Below are 23,161 nucleotides of genomic sequence, written 5' to 3' on the forward strand. Positions count from 1 at the left end.
CCAGGTCTTTAGTTTCTGAATTCTAAGTTAGAAGTTATGAGTTTAGTCTATAATACATTAAAGAGTATTGAATGATTATCTTTAGGTATGCACTGTGTCGGATATTTCACAAATACTATCTTTTTTTCAGCTGTTACACCTGCATCATCGCCAACTGCATCTGTAGCACCACCAGCCAGTACAGGTAATATTAAAGCAATATTGAAGCACTGTATTTTTACATATATTCTAATTCTATCATGCTCTCAATATCATCAGATTACAGGGCTGTAATAACAGTCATACATTTACTGATTCATATTCTGAGTTTTTTGATCGAGTGATACAGACTGTGATATTACAATTCCTTTTTGACACAATGGGATTGATTTTCATTCTGTAGATCCTGGATTGCATGTGGAGGTATCCTCCACTTTAAAACCAGAATGCTTCATAATTTCTATCATATTCAGAGATCTGACAGAGCAGTTGTATCTCTGATTTCATAAGTGGACACCTAAGGCTCTTAACTTGTAATCATGCATGAGCTCAGTACAAATAAACTGCAACATCTTTTTGGTTCATTACTTTTCACATTCTCAGTTGTCACAAAAAACTAATGCCAAGTTTTGGGTAGGGTTCTTGTGTTTTAAAAAAATTTCATTCTTAGACATTATGGTGAAATTATGAAACATGCCACAAAATTGGTATTTATTTGTATTATTATACATATATATCACTGTCTCAATTTAACTTCGTGCATACACCTCTCTCTCTCTTTATATATATATATATATATATATATATATATATATATATATATATATATATATATATATATATATATATATATATACACACACACACACACACACACACACACACACACACACACACACACACACACACACACACACACACACACACACACACACACACACACATGTATATATACATACACTCACACAAACAAATATGCATAGGTAGATAAATAGATACATAGGAAACTGCAAGAATTGAAAGCACCAGTGAGAAATGTCTAGCACTATATTAAAACATATCTTATTTTCTCTAATTTTAAGCACCTTCAGCATCAACTGCTAAATATACAGGTGAGTTGTTACTCATATTCTTTTTAAATAATTTTAGGTAGTTCTTTCAAAAGCAAATTTCAGGCCGTGTTCTCTATTAAATATATAGCATGGAGAAGTGAAATCATAATAAATTACATAAATGCTTCTTTTTGAAGTATGATGCAGTGCATTTGGAAGACATTAATTCCAAACATTGTAACAATGTACCTCTTGTATATTTTCTTCTGAAGGGTCACCTACTGCTACTCCAGCTCCAACAACAGGTAGGATAATCAACCCTATTGACATGACTAATTTTCTAGAGCATTAACTACTTTGGTTAGACCAAAGCTATGTGCAAAACAATCTACTCAACAATGCAAAACATATTTAGTACAACTGTTGTAAAGACCAAAGCGAATCTCTACAGTGGTCTATCATGTTTTAAAAGAGGCTAATATTCATACATCCATTGACACATTTTTTCCTGAAATTTTACTTAGACATCATAGTTTGACAACATGCTTCATCTTGGAATCATAGCTTGAATTTACATAAAGCTCTATCTGTAAAGATTGTCTAAAATGTCATCTTTAATTATTAAGATTTAATTAACCCATCAAGGGAAGAGTTCAAATATGCAACACTTCTATCACAATAACTTCCAGGTCTTTAGTTTCTGAATTCTAAGTTAGAAGTTATGAGTTTAGTCTATAATACATTAAAGAGTATTGAATGATTATCTTTAGGTATGCACTGTGCCGGATATTTCACAAATACTATCTTTTTTTCAGCTGTTACACCTGCATCATCGCCAACTGCATCTGTAGCACCACCAGCCAGTACAGGTAATATTAAAGCAATATTGAAGCACTGTATTTTTACATATATTCTAATTCTATCATGCTCTCAATATCATCAGATTACAGGGCTGTAATAACAGTCATACATTTACTGATTCATATTCTGAGTTTTTTGATCGAGTGATACAGACTGTGATATTACAATTCCTTTTTGACACAATGGGATTGATTTTCATTCTGTAGATCCTGGATTGCATGTGGAGGTATCCTCCACTTTAAAACCAGAATGCTTCATAATTTCTATCATATTCAGAGATCTGACAGAGCAGTTGTATCTCTGATTTCATAAGTGGACACCTAAGGCTCTTAACTTGTAATCATGCATGAGCTCAGTACAAATAAACTGCAACATCTTTTTGGTTTATTACTTTTCACATTCTCAGTTGTCACAAAAAACTAATGCCAAGTTTTGGGTAGGGTTCTTGTGTTAAAATTTCATTCTTAGACATTATGGTGAAATTATGAAACATGCCACAAAATTGGTATTTATTTGTATTATTATACATATATATCACTGTCTCAATTTAACTTCGTGCATACACCTCTCTCTCTCTTATATGTATATATATATATATATATATATATATATATATATATATATATATATATATATATATATATATATATATATACACACACACACACACACACACACACACACACACACACACACACACACACACACACACACACACACACACACACACACATGTATATATACATACACTCACACAAACAAATATGCATAGGTAGATAAATAGATACATAGGAAACTGCAAGAATTGAAAGCACCAGTGAGAAATGTCTAGCACTATATTAAAACATATCTTATTTTCTCTAATTTTAAGCACCTTCAGCATCAACTGCTAAATATACAGGTGAGTTGTTACTCATATTCTTTTTAAATAATTTTAGGTAGTTCTTTCAAAAGCAAATTTCAGGCCGTGTTCTCTATTAAATATATAGCATGGAGAAGTGAAATCATAATAAATTACATAAATGCTTCTTTTTGAAGTATGATGCAGTGCATTTGGAAGACATTAATTCCAAACATTGTAACAATGTACCTCTTGTATATTTTCTTCTGAAGGGTCACCTACTGCTACTCCAGCTCCAACAACAGGTAGGATAATCAACCCTATTGACATGACTAATTTTCTAGAGCATTAACTACTTTGGTTAGACCAAAGCTATGTGCAAAACAATCTACTCAAAAAATGCAAAACATATTTAGTACAACTGTTGTAAAGACCAAAGCGAATCTCTACAGTGGTCTATCATGTTTTAAAAGAGGCTAATATTCATACATCCATTGACACATTTTTTCCTGAAATTTTACTTAGACATCATAGTTTGACAACATGGTTCATCTTGGAATCATAGCTTGAATTTACATTAAGCTCTATCTGTAAAGATTGTCTAAAAAGTCATCTTTAATTATTAAGATTTAATTAACCCATCAAGGGAAGAGTTCAAATATGCAACACTTCTATCACAATAACTTCCAGGTCTTTAGTTTCTGAATTCTAAGTTAGAAGTTATGAGTTTAGTCTATAATACATTAAAGAGTATTGAATGATTATCTTTAGGTATGCACTGTGCCGGATATTTCACAAATACTATCTTTTTTTCAGCTGTTACACCTGCATCATCGCCAACTGCATCTGTAGCACCACCAGCCAGTACAGGTAATATTAAAGCAATATTGAAGCACTGTATTTTTACATATATTCTAATTCTATCATGCTCTCAATATCATCAGATTACAGGGCTGTAATAACAGTCATACATTTACTGATTCATATTCTGAGTTTTTTGATCGAGTGATACAGACTGTGATATTACAATTCCTTTTTGACACAATGGGATTGATTTTCATTCTGTAGATCCTGGATTGCATGTGGAGGTATCCTCCACTTTAAAACCAGAATGCTTCATAATTTCTATCATATTCAGAGATCTGACAGAGCAGTTGTATCTCTGATTTCATAAGTGGACACCTAAGGCTCTTAACTTGTAATCATGCATGAGCTCAGTACAAATAAACTGCAACATCTTTTTGGTTCATTACTTTTCACATTCTCAGTTGTCACAAAAAACTAATGCCAAGTTTTGGGTAGGGTTCTTGTGTTTTAAAAAAATTTCATTCTTAGACGTTATGGTGAAATTATGAAACATGCCACAAAATTGGTATTTATTTGTATTATTATACATATATATCACTGTCTCAATTTAACTTCGTGCATACACCTCTCTCTCTCTTTATATATATATATATATATATATATATATATATATATATATATATATATATATATATATATATATATATATATACACACACACACACACACACACACACACACACACACACACACACACACACACACACACACACACACACACACACACACATGTATATATACATACACTCACACAAACAAATATGCATAGGTAGATAAATAGATACATAGGAAACTGCAAGAATTGAAAGCACCAGTGAGAAATGTCTAGCACTATATTAAAACATATCTTATTTTCTCTAATTTTAAGCACCTTCAGCATCAACTGCTAAATATACAGGTGAGTTGTTACTCATATTCTTTTTAAATAATTTTAGGTAGTTCTTTCAAAAGCAAATTTCAGGCCGTGTTCTCTATTAAATATATAGCATGGAGAAGTGAAATCATAATAAATTACATAAATGCTTCTTTTTGAAGTATGATGCAGTGCATTTGGAAGACATTAATTCCAAACATTGTAACAATGTACCTCTTGTATATTTTCTTCTGAAGGGTCACCTACTGCTACTCCAGCTCCAACAACAGGTAGGATAATCAACCCTATTGACATGACTAATTTTCTAGAGCATTAACTACTTTGGTTAGACCAAAGCTATGTGCAAAACAATCTACTCAAAAATGCAAAACATATTTAGTACAACTGTTGTAAAGACCAAAGCGAATCTCTACAGTGGTCTATCATGTTTTAAAAGAGGCTAATATTCATACATCCATTGACACATTTTTTCCTGAAATTTTACTTAGACATCATAGTTTGACAACATGCTTCATCTTGGAATCATAGCTTGAATTTACATAAAGCTCTATCTGTAAAGATTGTCTAAATGTCATCTTTAATTATTAAGATTTAATTAACCCATCAAGGGAAGAGTTCAAATATGCAACACTTCTATCACAATAACTTCCAGGTCTTTAGTTTCTGAATTCTAAGTTAGAAGTTATGAGTTTAGTCTATAATACATTAAAGAGTATTGAATGATTATCTTTAGGTATGCACTGTGCCGGATATTTCACAAATACTATCTTTTTTTCAGCTGTTACACCTGCATCATCGCCAACTGCATCTGTAGCACCACCAGCCAGTACAGGTAATATTAAAGCAATATTGAAGCACTGTATTTTTACATATATTCTAATTCTATCATGCTCTCAATATCATCAGATTACAGGGCTGTAATAACAGTCATACATTTACTGATTCATATTCTGAGTTTTTTGATCGAGTGATACAGACTGTGATATTACAATTCCTTTTTGACACAATGGGATTGATTTTCATTCTGTAGATCCTGGATTGCATGTGGAGGTATCCTCCATTTTAAAACCAGAATGCTTCATAATTTCTATCATATTCAGAGATCTGACAGAGCAGTTGTATCTCTGATTTCGTAAGTGGACACCTAAGGCTCTTAACTTGTAATCATGCATGAGCTCAGTACAAATAAACTGCAACATCTTTTTGGTTCATTACTTTTCACATTCTCATTTGTCACAAAAAACTAATGCCAAGTTTTGGGTAGGGTTCTTGTGTTAAAATTTCATTCTTAGACATTATGGTGAAATTATGAAACATGCCACAAAATTGGTATTTATTTGTATTATTATACATATATATCACTGTCTCAATTTAACTTCGTGCATACACCTCTCTCTCTCTTTATATATATATATATATATATATATATATATATATATATATATATATATATATATATATATATATATATATATATATATATACACACACACACACACACACACACACACACACACACACACACACACACACACACACACACACACACACACACACACACACACACATGTATATATACATACACTCACACAAACAAATATGCATAGGTAGATAAATAGATACATAGGAAACTGCAAGAATTGAAAGCACCAGTGAGAAATGTCTAGCACTATATTAAAACATATCTTATTTTCTCTAATTTTAAGCACCTTCAGCATCAACTGCTAAATATACAGGTGAGTTGTTACTCATATTCTTTTTAAATAATTTTAGGTAGTTCTTTCAAAAGCAAATTTCAGGCCGTGTTCTCTATTAAATATATAGCATGGAGAAGTGAAATCATAATAAATTACATAAATGCTTCTTTTTGAAGTATGATGCAGTGCATTTGGAAGACATTAATTCCAAACATTGTAACAATGTACCTCTTGTATATTTTCTTCTGAAGGGTCACCTACTGCTACTCCAGCTCCAACAACAGGTAGGATAATCAACCCTATTGACATGACTAATTTTCTAGAGCATTAACTACTTTGGTTAGACCAAAGCTATGTGCAAAACAATCTACTCAAAAAATGCAAAACATATTTAGTACAACTGTTGTAAAGACCAAAGCGAATCTCTACAGTGGTCTATCATGTTTTAAAAGAGGCTAATATTCATACATCCATTGACACATTTTTTCCTGAAATTTTACTTAGACATCATAGTTTGACAACATGCTTCATCTTGGAATCATAGCTTGAATTTACATAAAGCTCTATCTGTAAAGATTGTCTAAAAAGTCATCTTTAATGATTAAGATTTAATTAACCCATCAAGGGAAGAGTTCAAATATGCAACACTTCTATCACAATAACTTCCAGGTCTTTAGTTTCTGAATTCTAAGTTCGAAGTTATGAGTTTAGTCTATAATACATTAAAGAGTATTGAATGATTATCTTTAGGTATGCACTGTGCCGGATATTTCACAAATACTATCTTTTTTTCAGCTGTTACACCTGCATCATCGCCAACTGCATCTGTAGCACCACCAGCCAGTACAGGTAATATTAAAGCAATATTGAAGCACTGTATTTTTACATATATTCTAATTCTATCATGCTCTCAATATCATCAGATTACAGGGCTGTAATAACAGTCATACATTTACTGATTCATATTCTGAGTTTTTTGATCGAGTGATACAGACTGTGATATTACAATTCCTTTTTGACACAATGGGATTGATTTTCATTCTGTAGATCCTGGATTGCATGTGGAGGTATCCTCCACTTTAAAACCAGAATGCTTCATAATTTCTATCATATTCAGAGATCTGACAGAGCAGTTGTATCTCTGATTTCATAAGTGGACACCTAAGGCTCTTAACTTGTAATCATGCATGAGCTCAGTACAAATAAACTGCAACATCTTTTTGGTTCATTACTTTTCACATTCTCAGTTGTCACAAAAAACTAATGCCAAGTTTTGGGTAGGGTTCTTGTGTTTTAAAAAAATTTCATTCTTAGACGTTATGGTGAAATTATGAAACATGCCACAAAATTGGTATTTATTTGTATTATTATACATATATATCACTGTCTCAATTTAACTTCGTGCATACACCTCTCTCTCTCTTTATATATATATATATATATATATATATATATATATATATATATATATATATATATATATATATATATATATATATATATACACACACACACACACACACACACACACACACACACACACACACACACACACACACACACACACACACACACACACACACATGTATATATACATACACTCACACAAACAAATATGCATAGGTAGATAAATAGATACATAGGAAACTGCAAGAATTGAAAGCACCAGTGAGAAATGTCTAGCACTATATTAAAACATATCTTATTTTCTCTAATTTTAAGCACCTTCAGCATCAACTGCTAAATATACAGGTGAGTTGTTACTCATATTCTTTTTAAATAATTTTAGGTAGTTCTTTCAAAAGCAAATTTCAGGCCGTGTTCTCTATTAAATATATAGCATGGAGAAGTGAAATCATAATAAATTACATAAATGCTTCTTTTTGAAGTATGATGCAGTGCATTTGGAAGACATTAATTCCAAACATTGTAACAATGTACCTCTTGTATATTTTCTTCTGAAGGGTCACCTACTGCTACTCCAGCTCCAACAACAGGTAGGATAATCAACCCTATTGACATGACTAATTTTCTAGAGCATTAACTACTTTGGTTAGACCAAAGCTATGTGCAAAACAATCTACTCAAAAAATGCAAAACATATTTAGTACAACTGTTGTAAAGACCAAAGCGAATCTCTACAGTGGTCTATCATGTTTTAAAAGAGGCTAATATTCATACATCCATTGACACATTTTTTCCTGAAATTTTACTTAGACATCATAGTTTGACAACATGGTTCATCTTGGAATCATAGCTTGAATTTACATAAAGCTCTATCTGTAAAGATTGTCTAAAAAGTCATCTTTAATTATTAAGATTTAATTAACCCATCAAGGGAAGAGTTCAAATATGCAACACTTCTATCACAATAACTTCCAGGTCTTTAGTTTCTGAATTCTAAGTTAGAAGTTATGAGTTTAGTCTATAATACATTAAAGAGTATTGAATGATTATCTTTAGGTATGCACTGTGCCGGATATTTCACAAATACTATCTTTTTTTCAGCTGTTACACCTGCATCATCGCCAACTGCATCTGTAGCACCACCAGCCAGTACAGGTAATATTAAAGCAATATTGAAGCACTGTATTTTTACATATATTCTAATTCTATCATGCTCTCAATATCATCAGATTACAGGGCTGTAATAACAGTCATACATTTACTGATTCATATTCTGAGTTTTTTGATCGAGTGATACAGACTGTGATATTACAATTCCTTTTTGACACAATGGGATTGATTTTCATTCTGTAGATCCTGGATTGCATGTGGAGGTATCCTCCACTTTAAAACCAGAATGCTTCATAATTTCTATCATATTCAGAGATCTGACAGAGCAGTTGTATCTCTGATTTCATAAGTGGACACCTAAGGCTCTTAACTTGTAATCATGCATGAGCTCAGTACAAATAAACTGCAACATCTTTTTGGTTCATTACTTTTCACATTCTCAGTTGTCACAAAAAACTAATGCCAAGTTTTGGGTAGGGTTCTTGTGTTTTAAAAATTTCATTCTTAGACATTATGGTGAAATTATGAAACATGCCACAAAATTGGTATTTATTTGTATTATTATACATATATATCACTGTCTCAATTTAACTTCGTGCATACACCTCTCTCTCTCTTATATGTATATATATATATATATATATATATATATATATATATATATATATATATATATATATATATATATATATATATATACACACACACACACACACACACACACACACACACACACACACACACACACACACACACACACACACACACACACACACACACACACACACACACACACATGTATATATACATACACTCACACAAACAAATATGCATAGGTAGATAAATAGATACATAGGAAACTGCAAGAATTGAAAGCACCAGTGAGAAATGTCTAGCACTATATTAAAACATATCTTATTTTCTCTAATTTTAAGCACCTTCAGCATCAACTGCTAAATATACAGGTGAGTTGTTACTCATATTCTTTTTAAATAATTTTAGGTAGTTCTTTCAAAAGCAAATTTCAGGCCGTGTTCTCTATTAAATATATAGCATGGAGAAGTGAAATCATAATAAATTACATAAATGCTTCTTTTTGAAGTATGATGCAGTGCATTTGGAAGACATTAATTCCAAACATTGTAACAATGTACCTCTTGTATATTTTCTTCTGAAGGGTCACCTACTGCTACTCCAGCTCCAACAACAGGTAGGATAATCAACCCTATTGACATGACTAATTTTCTAGAGCATTAACTACTTTGGTTAGACCAAAGCTATGTGCAAAACAATCTACTCAAAAAATGCAAAACATATTTAGTACAACTGTTGTAAAGACCAAAGCGAATCTCTACAGTGGTCTATCATGTTTTAAAAGAGGCTAATATTCATACATCCATTGACACATTTTTTCCTGAAATTTTACTTAGACATCATAGTTTGACAACATGCTTCATCTTGGAATCATAGCTTGAATTTACATAAAGCTCTATCTGTAAAGATTGTCTAAAAAGTCATCTTTAATGATTAAGATTTAATTAACCCATCAAGGGAAGAGTTCAAATATGCAACACTTCTATCACAATAACTTCCAGGTCTTTAGTTTCTGAATTCTAAGTTCGAAGTTATGAGTTTAGTCTATAATACATTAAAGAGTATTGAATGATTATCTTTAGGTATGCACTGTGCCGGATATTTCACAAATACTATCTTTTTTTCAGCTGTTACACCTGCATCATCGCCAACTGCATCTGTAGCACCACCAGCCAGTACAGGTAATATTAAAGCAATATTGAAGCACTGTATTTTTACATATATTCTAATTCTATCATGCTCTCAATATCATCAGATTACAGGGCTGTAATAACAGTCATACATTTACTGATTCATATTCTGAGTTTTTTGATCGAGTGATACAGACTGTGATATTACAATTCCTTTTTGACACAATGGGATTGATTTTCATTCTGTAGATCCTGGATTGCATGTGGAGGTATCCTCCACTTTAAAACCAGAATGCTTCATAATTTCTATCATATTCAGAGATCTGACAGAGCAGTTGTATCTCTGATTTCATAAGTGGACACCTAAGGCTCTTAACTTGTAATCATGCATGAGCTCAGTATAAATAAACTGCAACTATGTTTTGGTTCATTACTTTTCACATTCTCTGTTTTCACTAAAAACTAATGCCAAGTTTTGGGTAGGGTTCTTGTGTTTAAAAAAATGTCATTCTTAGAAGTTATGGTGAAATTATGAAACATGCCACAAAATTGGTATTTATTTGTATTATTATACATATATATCACTGTCTCAATTTAACTTCGTGCATACACCTCTCTCTCTCTTATATATATATATATATATATATATATATATATATATATATATATATATATATATATATATATACACACACACACACACACACACACACACACACACACACACACACACACACACACACACACACACACACACACACACACACACACACACACACATGTATATATACATACACTCACACAAACAAATATGCATAGGTAGATAAATAGATACATAGGAAACTGCAAGAATTGAAAGCACCAGTGAGAAATGTCTAGCACTATATTAAAACATATCTTATTTTCTCTAATTTTAAGCACCTTCAGCATCAACTGCTAAATATACAGGTGAGTTGTTACTCATATTCTTTTTAAATAATTTTAGGTAGTTCTTTCAAAAGCAAATTTCAGGCCGTGTTCTCTATTAAATATATAGCATGGAGAAGTGAAATCATAATAAATTACATAAATGCTTCTTTTTGAAGTATGATGCAGTGCATTTGGAAGACATTAATTCCAAACATTGTAACAATGTACCTCTTGTATATTTTCTTCTGAAGGGTCACCTACTGCTACTCCAGCTCCAACAACAGGTAGGATAATCAACCCTATTGACATGACTAATTTTCTAGAGCATTAACTACTTTGGTTAGACCAAAGCTATGTGCAAAACAATCTACTCAAAGAATGCAAAACATATTTAGTACAACTGTTGTAAAGACCAAAGCGAATCTCTACAGTGGTCTATCATGTTTTAAAAGAGGCTAATATTCATACATCCATTGACACATTTTTTCCTGAAATTTTACTTAGACATCATAGTTTGACAACATGCTTCATCTTGGAATCATAGCTTGAATTTACATAAAGCTCTATCTGTAAAGATTGTCTAAAAAGTCATCTTTAATGATTAAGATTTAATTAACCCATCAAGGGAAGAGTTCAAATATGCAACACTTCTATCACAATAACTTCCAGGTCTTTAGTTTCTGAATTCTAAGTTAGAAGTTATGAGTTTAGTCTATAATACATTAAAGAGTATTGAATGATTATCTTTAGGTATGCACTGTGCCGGATATTTCACAAATACTATCTTTTTTTCAGCTGTTACACCTGCATCATCGCCAACTGCATCTGTAGCACCACCAGCCAGTACAGGTAATATTAAAGCAATATTGAAGCACTGTATTTTTACATATATTCTAATTCTATCATGCTCTCAATATCATCAGATTACAGGGCTGTAATAACAGTCATACATTTACTGATTCATATTCTGAGTTTTTTGATCGAGTGATACAGACTGTGATATTACAATTCCTTTTTGACACAATGGGATTGATTTTCATTCTGTAGATCCTGGATTGCATGTGGAGGTATCCTCCACTTTAAAACCAGAATGCTTCATAATTTCTATCATATTCAGAGATCTGACAGAGCAGTTGTATCTCTGATTTCATAAGTGGACACCTAAGGCTCTTAACTTGTAATCATGCATGAGCTCAGTACAAATAAACTGCAACTATGTTTTGGTTCATTACTTTTCACATTCTCAGTTGTCACAAAAAACTAATGCCAAGTTTTGGGTAGGGTTCTTGTGTTTTAAAAAAATTTCATTCTTAGACGTTATGGTGAAATTATGAAACATGCCACAAAATTGGTATTTATTTGTATTATTATACATATATATCACTGTCTCAATTTAACTTCGTGCATACACCTCTCTCTCTCTCTTTATATATATATATATATATATATATATATATATATATATATATATATATATATATATATATATATATATATATATATGCACACACACACACACACACACACACACACACACACACACACACACACACACACACACACACACACACACACACACACACACACACACATGTATATAAACATACACTCACACAAACAATTATGCATAGGTAGATAAATAGATACATAGGAAACTGCAAGAATTTAAAGCACCAGTGAGAAATGTCTAGCACTATATTAAAATATATCATATCAGAAAATGCTTTTTTCACCTTTTCTACTCAGCATTGTAAAGTATTAATTATTTCCAGGACTAGGTCTCAGAACTTTTCACATGTTATAGGTACTCAATGTTTTAAGAAAAAAATCATGTTTAGAGGTTTCTTATCTCCTAGTAAATATAGGTTATTAATTCTCAACTTCTAGACATTTTTAGAAATCTTAAAAGCCCAATTATTATGCAACAAAAAGTGCAAAAACTAATTTTGAAATGTTTTCAAAATGAACATTTCAAATATTATAATAAAGATGAAATTTTTTCCTTTGAAAATTTTTAAAATTTCTTGTTAAAGAAACAGCTTTTGGAAATGAGCCTTTTGTGGCAGAAACTGGAAGTAATTCCTGGATCTCATGCTTTTATTTTATTTTATTTGACCCATATATCTCAAAAATCTTTATATCTGACTCTGTTGTGTTCTGCTTTAGTCCACAAAATTGGAAACAAAACCATCATATTCTTGTGTCCTTTCTCAAGACTGTGAAGTAGACTCCACAAAGAAATATTTGAAGTTTTTTGACAGTAAATCTGTATGAAGCAAAACAGACTAAGTACAATGCAGGTGCCTCAAAAATGCAAAAGAATGTATTTATGTAATTTTCATTTAATTTTATCTTCTTCTTTCGACTTTTTCCCGGTTAAGGGTCGCCACTGCGGATCACCTGTCTGCTTATGATTGGCAGTGGAGTTTTACAGTGTTGAGTTGCGAGCCCGGCGTCCAACCTTCCACAGAAGGCACACACATGCAAACACTCACACCTAGGGCCAATTTCGAATTTCCAATCCACCATTCTAAGGACATGAGCAAAAAATGAGTATATATTCCAAATAGAAAACAATATAATAATAATAATACAAAAGTGAAAATAAAATAGTTCAATGATAGAGTAATCTTTGTTATACAGAGTTAATTCTACCTTTTAATTAACCATCAGATCAACAACCCACACCAGCAATTCCTAAATCCTAAAACAATGAAGAATCTGAGAAATGGTACATTTAACTGTCCCTCAATACATATAATTATGGACAATAAATGAAAGTTCCACAAAAAGATAACTGTGTCAGCAAAAGGGTTCAAGGAATCGAATGTATGTTTTAATGGTTAATAATCAGAACATTTTTAATGACTCTTTCTGACACGGAGAGTAAGAAAACCTGTGACAACAGCATTGTTGTAAAATCATCAGGTACATTTTTAGACAGATGTATTACTTGATCTCATAAAATGTTGTGAAGGGCCGATCTTGTCTCCTGAACCTGATTGACTTCTTCAAATCAGTCTCCAGAGCTGTGCACAAGGGTAAGGCGGTCTACACAGCCTATGTGGACCTCGCCAAGGCCTTCAACACCATCCCCCACTCTGGAATCATAGATAAACTTACTAAGCTGGGCATAAATCCCTATGTCACTCGACGGGTTGCCAACTGGCTTACTGACAGAACACAGACTGTAAAAGTAGCTGACTCCAAATCCAGCTACAGACAAGTAGCAAGTGGAGTACCTCAGGGTTCAGTCCAGGGACCACTTTTGTTTTGTTTAGCATCTACTTCTCTGAAGTACAGGCCAACACTAAGGGACTTTGGCTAACAAAGTTCACAGATGACTTCAAACTGGGAGCCATTATTGAATCCCGAAATGATGTGGATATTCTACAAAAAGGACTTACAGAAAAAGATGCCTAGTGCCAGAGCCATGGGGTCAAGCTTAATGCCAAGAAATGTATAGTTATCGCCTTTGGAAAAAAACATGTACCCATGAATTACCACATAGATGGCAGCACACTAAACATCGAAAGTGTGATGAGAGACTTAGGGACACAGGTGGACAGTTATCTCACTTTCGATAATCGCATCGCCACAACAGTCAGGAAATCATTCTATGTGACACACCTCACCACTAAGGGCTTTTCATCCAGAAAAAAGGAGGTCATTGTCCCACTGTACTCATCCCTCATTAGACTCATTATAGAGTATAATGCCCATTTGGTAGTTTGGTATGTATCTCACAAGACATCTGCAACAGCTGGAAAGGCCACAAAAATACCTCACTAAAAGAATCACAGGCCTAAAGCAGATGCCATATGCTAACCATCTAAAAAAACTCCAGCTATACTCATCTACTCAGAGGCTATCTCTGCTTAACATACAAGGCCATGTCAAACCCTGAGCTGTTGGACATGCTCCACTTAAAGTAATCCCAATCCCTCAGAACCACATGCTCCAGGGATTTAAACCTTGTCATCACAATTTACAAAACATGCTGGAGAGATAGGTTCCTGACCCAGAGACTCCCCATACTCTGGAATAGACTGTCCATACATGTCAAGCCTTCTTGGTCCTCTTCAAAAGGAACCTTGATGATTGGATGGGAGATAGGAAATTTACCCCAGCGATCATGTCAGTCACCCTGCTAGACAGGGGTCCAGAGAAGTAAATATTGTGGGAAAAAAACATCCAGGGAATTGTTATGGCTAGGCTTGTATAGGCCCTAGGGCCGATAGCTTAGTACCCACCTATGAACCTATGAACCTATGCACTAACTTTGTTGACTGGATTTAGAGAGACCAAAATAATGTGATCATTCATAGATAACACCAAATCTAATTGGATCTGAATAAACAGAGCACTCTTCTCTTTTTTGAGATTGCTGGGCATCAGTCGTACCTTCATGGGTGGTAGAATTTTTTAGAGGTCATGAGATTCAGATTTAGTGCATAAAATTGCAAACAAGTCTGTGAAGTACAATCCAGAAAGAAGTTTTTTTGACAGTAAATCTGTGTAAAGCAAAACAGTTTAAGTATAATACAACTGCCTCAAAAAATGCAAAATAATTTGTTTATCACTGGGGTAAAATACTAAAAACCTGACTAGTAAAATACTAAAAACCTGACTAGTAACAGTCTAAGGACATGGAAGAAAATTACTATATATTCCACAAAGACAACATGATAATAATACAAAAGTTAGAATAAAATAGTTCAATGATAAAGTAAGGTTTGTTATACAGAGTAAATAATACATTTTAATTTATCATCAGATCAACAACCTACACTTAAAAATTCCTAATTCCCTAAAGAATGGACAATCTGAGAAATGGTACATTTAGCTGGCCCCCAATACATATAATTATGGAAATAAATAAAAGTGCTACAAAAAAGTAACTGTGTCAGCAAAACGTTTCTAGGAATGGAATGTATGTTTTAATGGTCATTAATCAGAAAAATCTAAATAACTCTTTCTGACACAAATACTAAGAAAACCTCTGGCAACAGCATTGTTCTAAAGTCATCAGGTACATTTTTAGACAAATATATTACCTGAACTCATAAAATGCACAAACTTTGTTGACTGAATTTAGAGAGACAAAACAATGTGATCATTCATAGGTCACACCTAATCTAATTGATTCTGAATAAACAAAGCACTCTTCTCCTGTTTGAGATTGCTGGGCATGAGTCGTGCCTTCACGGGTAGTAGAATTTTTTAGGAGACATGGGATTCATGAATAAGAGTAAGGTATACAAGGCACAAAAAACTTGGAAATTATTGATTTCAAAGTTCCATGCATAAAATAGTTTCATCTCCAAAGCCTCTTTTTAAAACTTTCAAAGGTTTTTGAACTTGTCAGAGAGCCGATAAGCATGGTGAGGCTTCAAAAAGGCCCTAGTGCTTGATAGCCTAGTACAAACCTGTGACGCTATATATCAGTTAGATTATTATCTGGTCATTAGATAATATGCATACAAAAATGAGAGAAAAATGAAAAAGTGTAAGTGTTATAATTATAGTTTTTTCATCATTCTCCAGAATCAGGTTTTGCTGCTTTTATGAAACTTAGTATTAACAAATGATGTTTTGCAAATGCTGGATTGTCATTGTTGTTCAAAATAAATGCCTTCATCTGGCTATTTCATAAAATCTTTTCCTTTTTGATTTTCTTTGAAACATCTTGAAAGCTCTTTCCATTCGTACTAACATATTATCATGGAAGTTAAAGTCTGATTTTTGTTGTATAGTTTTTGTAAGTTGTAATATAAAAGTGCAGGAAAAGTATGCAGAAGAAAAAGACTAACCATCTAAAGAATTTCTAGTACATTTCAGTCTTATGCCAAGATTTGCGTAGGGTACTTCTGTTTAAAAAAATGCTATTCTATGAAGCTATGGTGAAATTACAAAACATGCCATAAAAATTTTTATTGAGTTGTATTATTATACATCTCTATCTGTCTATCTCTAACTACATACATGCATACATATATATTTATATATGCTTCTATAGACACACACACACACACACACACACACACACACACACACACACACACACACACACACACACACACACGTATATATACACATGTTCACTATTAAGTTGTGAAATCCCAAAATCTCAGGTTTCAGAATATCGAGTTCAAAATCTCGAGATCTTGGAAACTCAAAATTGTGAACCCCCCAAAACACCACCAAACACACTAAAACGTGTCGGCAGGGGGCAGGCCCCCCTATGTGGGGTTCTTCACCCCCCACAGCCCCCACAACTTAAATATACCAACTCCGAGATTGCACTGCTGCGAGGACAAGGGAAATTTCCCGGTCCGTGCTGTATGCTGATCTCTGTTCAGGATTTCGAAGTTTTGAAACTTTGAACATATGATCTTTGATCATTTGAAATTCAAAGTTTTGACATTTGAAATTCTGAATGGAACCCATACACACACATGCACGCACACACAAATATTCATAGGTAGATAAATAGATACATAGCAAAAATTAAGACCTAAACACAAAATTGAGAAATGTCTGGCTCTGTATTAAAGCATAACATTATTTTTTCTAATTTTAAGCACCTGCAGCAACAACATTACCATCCTCAGCACTTACAAAAAAGGTATCTTCTATTTCACCCCATGAAACAGCTTAACTGTCACCTGGATTATCTTGCTCAATTTAATTTTAACATAGCATCATCTGTAAGCCCTCCTGATGCCAATTTCATTATCTGCACCACTTTAACAGACTTGCTTACTTTCTTTGCCATGGAGCCAGCTGTTTTGTAACATCTGCCACACAGGACTCTGTATTTACATTCTGAAGCTTTGTATTTAACAATATTTTGTCTAAATTTACACTTTCCAGCAACAATCTCTCCATAGCTTTTGTCTCCTCCTCTATTCTGCTGCTTTCCTTTACGCCTCTTCTTTTCTTCTTTAGGAGCCCTCTTGCACAATCTGGCAGCTCCAAATGGTAGGGGTTCTTTATTAAACAATATATAATATGTGCATTATATACAATATTTAAATTATATACATTCTTTACAATTATATACCTTTTAAATATTTTCACTTTACTGTCTAATTTACAGTTTAATAGATTCTATTATTTTTATAATTTCCATTTATGTATCTCCCCCACCCTTTTCCACCAGCCTAAATTATATCTTCTTCAGTTTCCAGCAATATCCATTTTTCACTGAATTTGATCTCATTTTATCTTTCATTCTGTATAGTCTATATAATATAAAACATCTTTGTATCTATTTTCTTAGAATCCTTCTGTCCTTTATTACCACAATATTCATATTCTAGCATATTCATATTTATATCTTTTATATTTTAATACTTTCCACAATCTTATTTTCACATATTATTTTCCACAAATTCTTTATCTTTTTCCAAGTCAACTTGATTTGTTTCAATTTCACCACAAAAATTATATACTGTTTCTTTTATTTGTTTATATGGCATATTAGCCTTCACTGGTAATCTTTCTATCATTAATCTCCACAAAATATATTTACATTCATAAAACGTTTTGCATGACCCAAAGCTTGTTTTTAAATTTTTCCTTTTTTCCATTTTCTAATTGTTTTAATGCATAAATACAATAAGATTTATTCATTATATTTAAATATCACTCTTTCCTGTCTTTCTTTACATTATTTATATGCATTATCCATAACAAAATGTTGTCTTGATATTCTTTCATTTCCTCATTCAAATACCCTTTCCATCTTTTCCATACACCCACCCTTTCAAATAGTTCCTTAAAAAATGTATTTCATTAATACAGTTATTAAAGATCTATCACTTTCTTTTAACCATGTTGATACTTTATATAACATCTGTGATGCTGTACAAACAATTGGATTAATTAAACCTAACCTTCCTTTCTCTTCTTTAACTTACAACACCCCACTTCTTACTAGGTTTAACCTTGATCCTCATATAAATGAGAATACAACTGACAATTCTTTTTCATACCTTGATGCACCATAAACACACTTGCTAAATATGCGTTTTTTTTTTTCAATAAGAAGGAATTGATTAAATATACTTTTTTGTACACCAATTTGTATGTCTTCAAGAACATAAGTTCCTTACTTTTTATGTAATTCTCCCATTGCTGCATTCTATACAAGTCAATCACATATTGTATCCTTAATATCTCTTACTTCTTTATTAAACTATCTCCTCTTTTATCTATTGTTCCAATACCTTTACTTTTATCCTTATCTATATGCATACCAATAGCCTTTAAATGCTGATAAAGTTGTTTAATCCCTTCTTCTGTCCATTCCTTATTCTTTGTTACTAACACTATACCATCTGCATAAGCAAACATCAATGGTAATTGAAGTCCGTCTCTCGACCTATATCCCACTACATTTAAGGCTCTATTTAACTTACTAACCACTTCATTAATAGTCAATGCAAATAAGATACTACTTCCTGGGCATCCCTGCCTTATACTGTTTCTTATATGTATTTTATTAGTTAGCCATACATTTGTCACTATTTTTGCTCTATTATTTTATCACTATATTATAGTATTTTAATATAGCCCATAAAATTTCATGTATCTTATAAAATTACACAGATTATCTGCCATAATTTTAAATTCAGCCTCTCTATAATATCAGCTACAATTTCTCTCACTATCATCAGCAATTCCTGACTTCTTTTCCCCATTTTACAAAAAAAATTATATTCCAGTAGTTTTCTTTATTATTTTCATAAACATCTTAGAATTCATATTATTCAATACTATAGGTCTCCATTTTTTTTATATCTTCTGTTCTTCCTTTCTTCCATATAAACTTCATTGCTTCCATGCATTTCTTTTTCTGCTGCTCCATTTTGTAACCATTCATTTAATATTTCCACAAAATACTACTTTTGCCAGTCTTTCCTATCTTTATACATATAATACTCAATTCCATCCAATCCTGTGGCTTATTCTACATTTACTTCCTTTAATATATCATTCATTTATTTCCCAGTTATGTTTACCTCTAATATTTCATTGTACTCTTTAGTTAATTTTTTTAACTTTCAACTTTAATTTTTCTTCTATTCTATTCGTTATAAATATATATTTTAATGTGCTTTTATCACCTCTATTTTTTCTTGTTGTGTTGTAACATTTCTCCTTTCTCATTCCTTGTTTCTCTTATTATTTTTATTTTATTTTACTATCTTGTTCAAATATGGTGCAACCTCTTCTTTTTTTCTTCTAGAAAATATCCTTTTGGTATAACTTTCAAGTTTTTCAAAATTATAAAATAATCTATCTCTCATCCTTATATTATTTGTATCTGTCCACTGTTTATTAACATATATATATATATATATATATATATATATATATATATATATATATGTGTGTGTGTGTGTGTGTGTGTGTGTGTGTACAATTTTCCACATTTTATTACCTCTGTCATTATCTTAACATTGCTTCCTAATTTTCTTTTTCTCAAGTAACAATTGAAATTCCCAGCAATATTATCTCCATATTCACGCCAACATAATCTAAATTTTTTTGAACATCTCTCTCTCTTTTCTTTCAAAATAAGCATAAATTGTATAATTCTATATACTTTCTTTCTCCACCTTATATCTATTTCTGTTATTCTATCCAGTATTACTAATGTATAATATAACATTTTGACATCAATAGAACATCCTATACCTGGTCGTGAGGATATTTCTTTTTCAATATTCCAAATAATCTCATCTTCCCATAGTTTTTTCTGCTAGTATCCTCTCTTCTTCTGTTAAAATTATTGTATCTTCCAATACAATAATATCTATGCAGGTGTTGGACACCATTTCAATACATGTAGTTCTTTTTGATATTCATTATGTTATTCACATTTACAGCTAATAAATTCAGTTTCATTCTTTTATTTTATTATTCTATTTTCTTCTACCCTTTATATTTTTATTTTCTTTTATACTTACTCTCTTAAACTTCCATTTTCTATTTTTTATTCTTTCCCTGCAGAATTCTTTTTTTTCATAATCACTGTCCAGTTCATGTTTTCTTCTTCTTCACTTGATTCTACCATTTCTCCCTCCCTATCTTCTTCTCTCCTTGTGTATTATTTTTTCTGTGTCTCTATTGTCCTCTATCATTTTTTTGCTCTTCCTGCTCCCTCTATTGATCTATTTCTGTATTTTGTTCTTACATTTGTTCTTGTGCTTGCTCATATCTGTCACCCTTTTCCTTTTTCTCTTCTGTATTGTTATTATAATAATCCATTAATGCCCTGTTTATTTACATTTTCTACATTTCATTTCACATTTTTTAGTTTCTTACTTTACCATAAAGAAAGCTTCTTTTCTTATCACAATTGCTAATTAAATGATGATTTTACCACAAAAGAAACACATCTTTGGTTGCCCTCAGTACTTCACAATAGTCCTATTACATTCTACATTTATCATACCTGGAATATGTATAATTGTTTTCATTTTCTATTTTCAATATAAGCCTGCATTCCCAATCTCCGTTAAATGCTTGTATCACAAATAAGTGCCCTGGATTACAATTTTTCTTTACTTCATACTATTCAAAAATTTTCTCCAGGTATTGTCATGACTCAAAAAAATGTCACAAAATGTATTTTTATTAATAAATGCTTTTATCTCCTTAGGTAATATTCCCAAAGGTGAAATTATATTATCCAAAATGCCATACCTCTCGAGTTCTTTTTCTTCCTTACTGCTTATTCTTACTAAAACTTTCTTCCTTGTCAAATCCATCTCCTTCTCTCTTTTCTCTGTCATTTACTGTCTGTGCATACAATCTTTTCTTCTCTCTTTTAATTTCTTCAACCTCGTCTTCTTGTCTACTGTCCAAAATCTTCCCACATGATACTGCTTTTTATCTCTCTGGTTCAATTTGATTTACTAAGTCATTTAAGTAAACATTCAGCAATCCTCCTGAGTGGAGGGTTGTAATACTATATCCATCCTTACACTCCTCTTTCTCCAATAAACTGCTGCTTCCAATAAATCCTCTGAATGAAGAAAAGGCTCAGCTACTTTTTCTCTTGGCACATTCCCTTCAGTTGCATCTGAAACACCTTGAGAAGACTTGACCATCTTCCCTTCACAACTGCTTATACTATGCTTCTCCTCACAATGCTCTGTCCAACTCAATTCTGCAAGAGAAGGCTTGACTGCCTTATATGTTGAATCCTGTGACTCAATTGAAATTACATCCAGCTTCTCAGAGCTGCCACTGTGCCCAGAACTGAAGCTGGAAGTACAAGAATGGAAACTTTCCCACCAGCAACATACGAGTGTGGGAAGTTCCCCTAATGGCATGGCCAAATTTATTCTAGTATTATAAATACCACCTCAGGTCTCCCCTGAAAATATGCTACTAGCCTAGTGGGACTAAACTTTGAAGACTGAGTTCTTCATAGTCCTGCCTTGCTTATCAGGATCTACTAATGATACATACTGCACTTTTACTTTAGTCTTATGTATCCTACAGTCCACAAATTCTCAGTTTATGTATACATCTGAATTCTACCATTTTAAGTATTAAATGTAAGGTAGAAATCTTACAGTACACAGAAAGAGTGATGCCAAAAGGTGCTATCACTCTTCCAGCCTTAAATTCTTTGTCTCAGAGAGTACATGCTCTCTCCTCTTTACCTTTCATATAGGTATTTTGGAAGCTTAACTCTCAAAAAATGTGCATTTGACATCCAGTGAAAATCATCCCCAAATCCCTTTAGCACTTTGTAGCTGTTTGGGTATCCTATGAAGAATTGGTGTAGCACCCTCCACTTCAGTGTGGTGTTAATT

The 23,161-nt window shown here is 32.4% G+C and overlaps 1 protein-coding gene across 17 annotated transcripts in view; it reads left to right on the top strand.

Moving 5' to 3' along the window:
* LOC122815694 (mucin-19-like) overlaps positions 1-23,161 on the top strand; it is a 505,085-nt gene that overhangs the window by 345,355 nt on the left and 136,569 nt on the right. For 3 of the 17 annotated variants that reach the window (XM_044088407.1, XM_044088409.1, XM_044088410.1), the window contains 22 exons: positions 131-184; positions 1,062-1,091; positions 1,304-1,336; positions 1,847-1,900; positions 2,764-2,793; positions 3,006-3,038; positions 3,550-3,603; positions 4,469-4,498; positions 4,711-4,743; positions 5,253-5,306; positions 6,181-6,210; positions 6,423-6,455; positions 6,967-7,020; positions 7,894-7,923; positions 8,136-8,168; positions 8,680-8,733; positions 9,624-9,653; positions 9,866-9,898; positions 10,410-10,463; positions 11,331-11,360; positions 11,573-11,605; positions 12,117-12,274. The exons of 13 other annotated variants lie outside the window; for them this stretch is intronic. In XM_044088407.1, coding sequence (XP_043944342.1) covers positions 131-184; positions 1,062-1,091; positions 1,304-1,336; positions 1,847-1,900; positions 2,764-2,793; positions 3,006-3,038; positions 3,550-3,603; positions 4,469-4,498; positions 4,711-4,743; positions 5,253-5,306; positions 6,181-6,210; positions 6,423-6,455; positions 6,967-7,020; positions 7,894-7,923; positions 8,136-8,168; positions 8,680-8,733; positions 9,624-9,653; positions 9,866-9,898; positions 10,410-10,463; positions 11,331-11,360; positions 11,573-11,605; positions 12,117-12,259 — 962 coding nt within the window. In that variant the 3' untranslated portion in view covers positions 12,260-12,274. Of the gene's footprint in view, positions 1-130; positions 185-1,061; positions 1,092-1,303; positions 1,337-1,846; positions 1,901-2,763; positions 2,794-3,005; positions 3,039-3,549; positions 3,604-4,468; positions 4,499-4,710; positions 4,744-5,252; positions 5,307-6,180; positions 6,211-6,422; positions 6,456-6,966; positions 7,021-7,893; positions 7,924-8,135; positions 8,169-8,679; positions 8,734-9,623; positions 9,654-9,865; positions 9,899-10,409; positions 10,464-11,330; positions 11,361-11,572; positions 11,606-12,116; positions 12,275-23,161 lie in introns of those variants that run through there. One more of the 17 variants, XM_044088408.1, reaches the window with a different exon arrangement.

This window comes from Protopterus annectens, chromosome 11.part0, assembly GCF_019279795.1.
Source record: "Protopterus annectens isolate FY-2018-M chromosome 11.part0, PAN1.0, whole genome shotgun sequence".
NCBI classification, from domain to species: Eukaryota; Metazoa; Chordata; order Ceratodontiformes; family Protopteridae; genus Protopterus; species Protopterus annectens.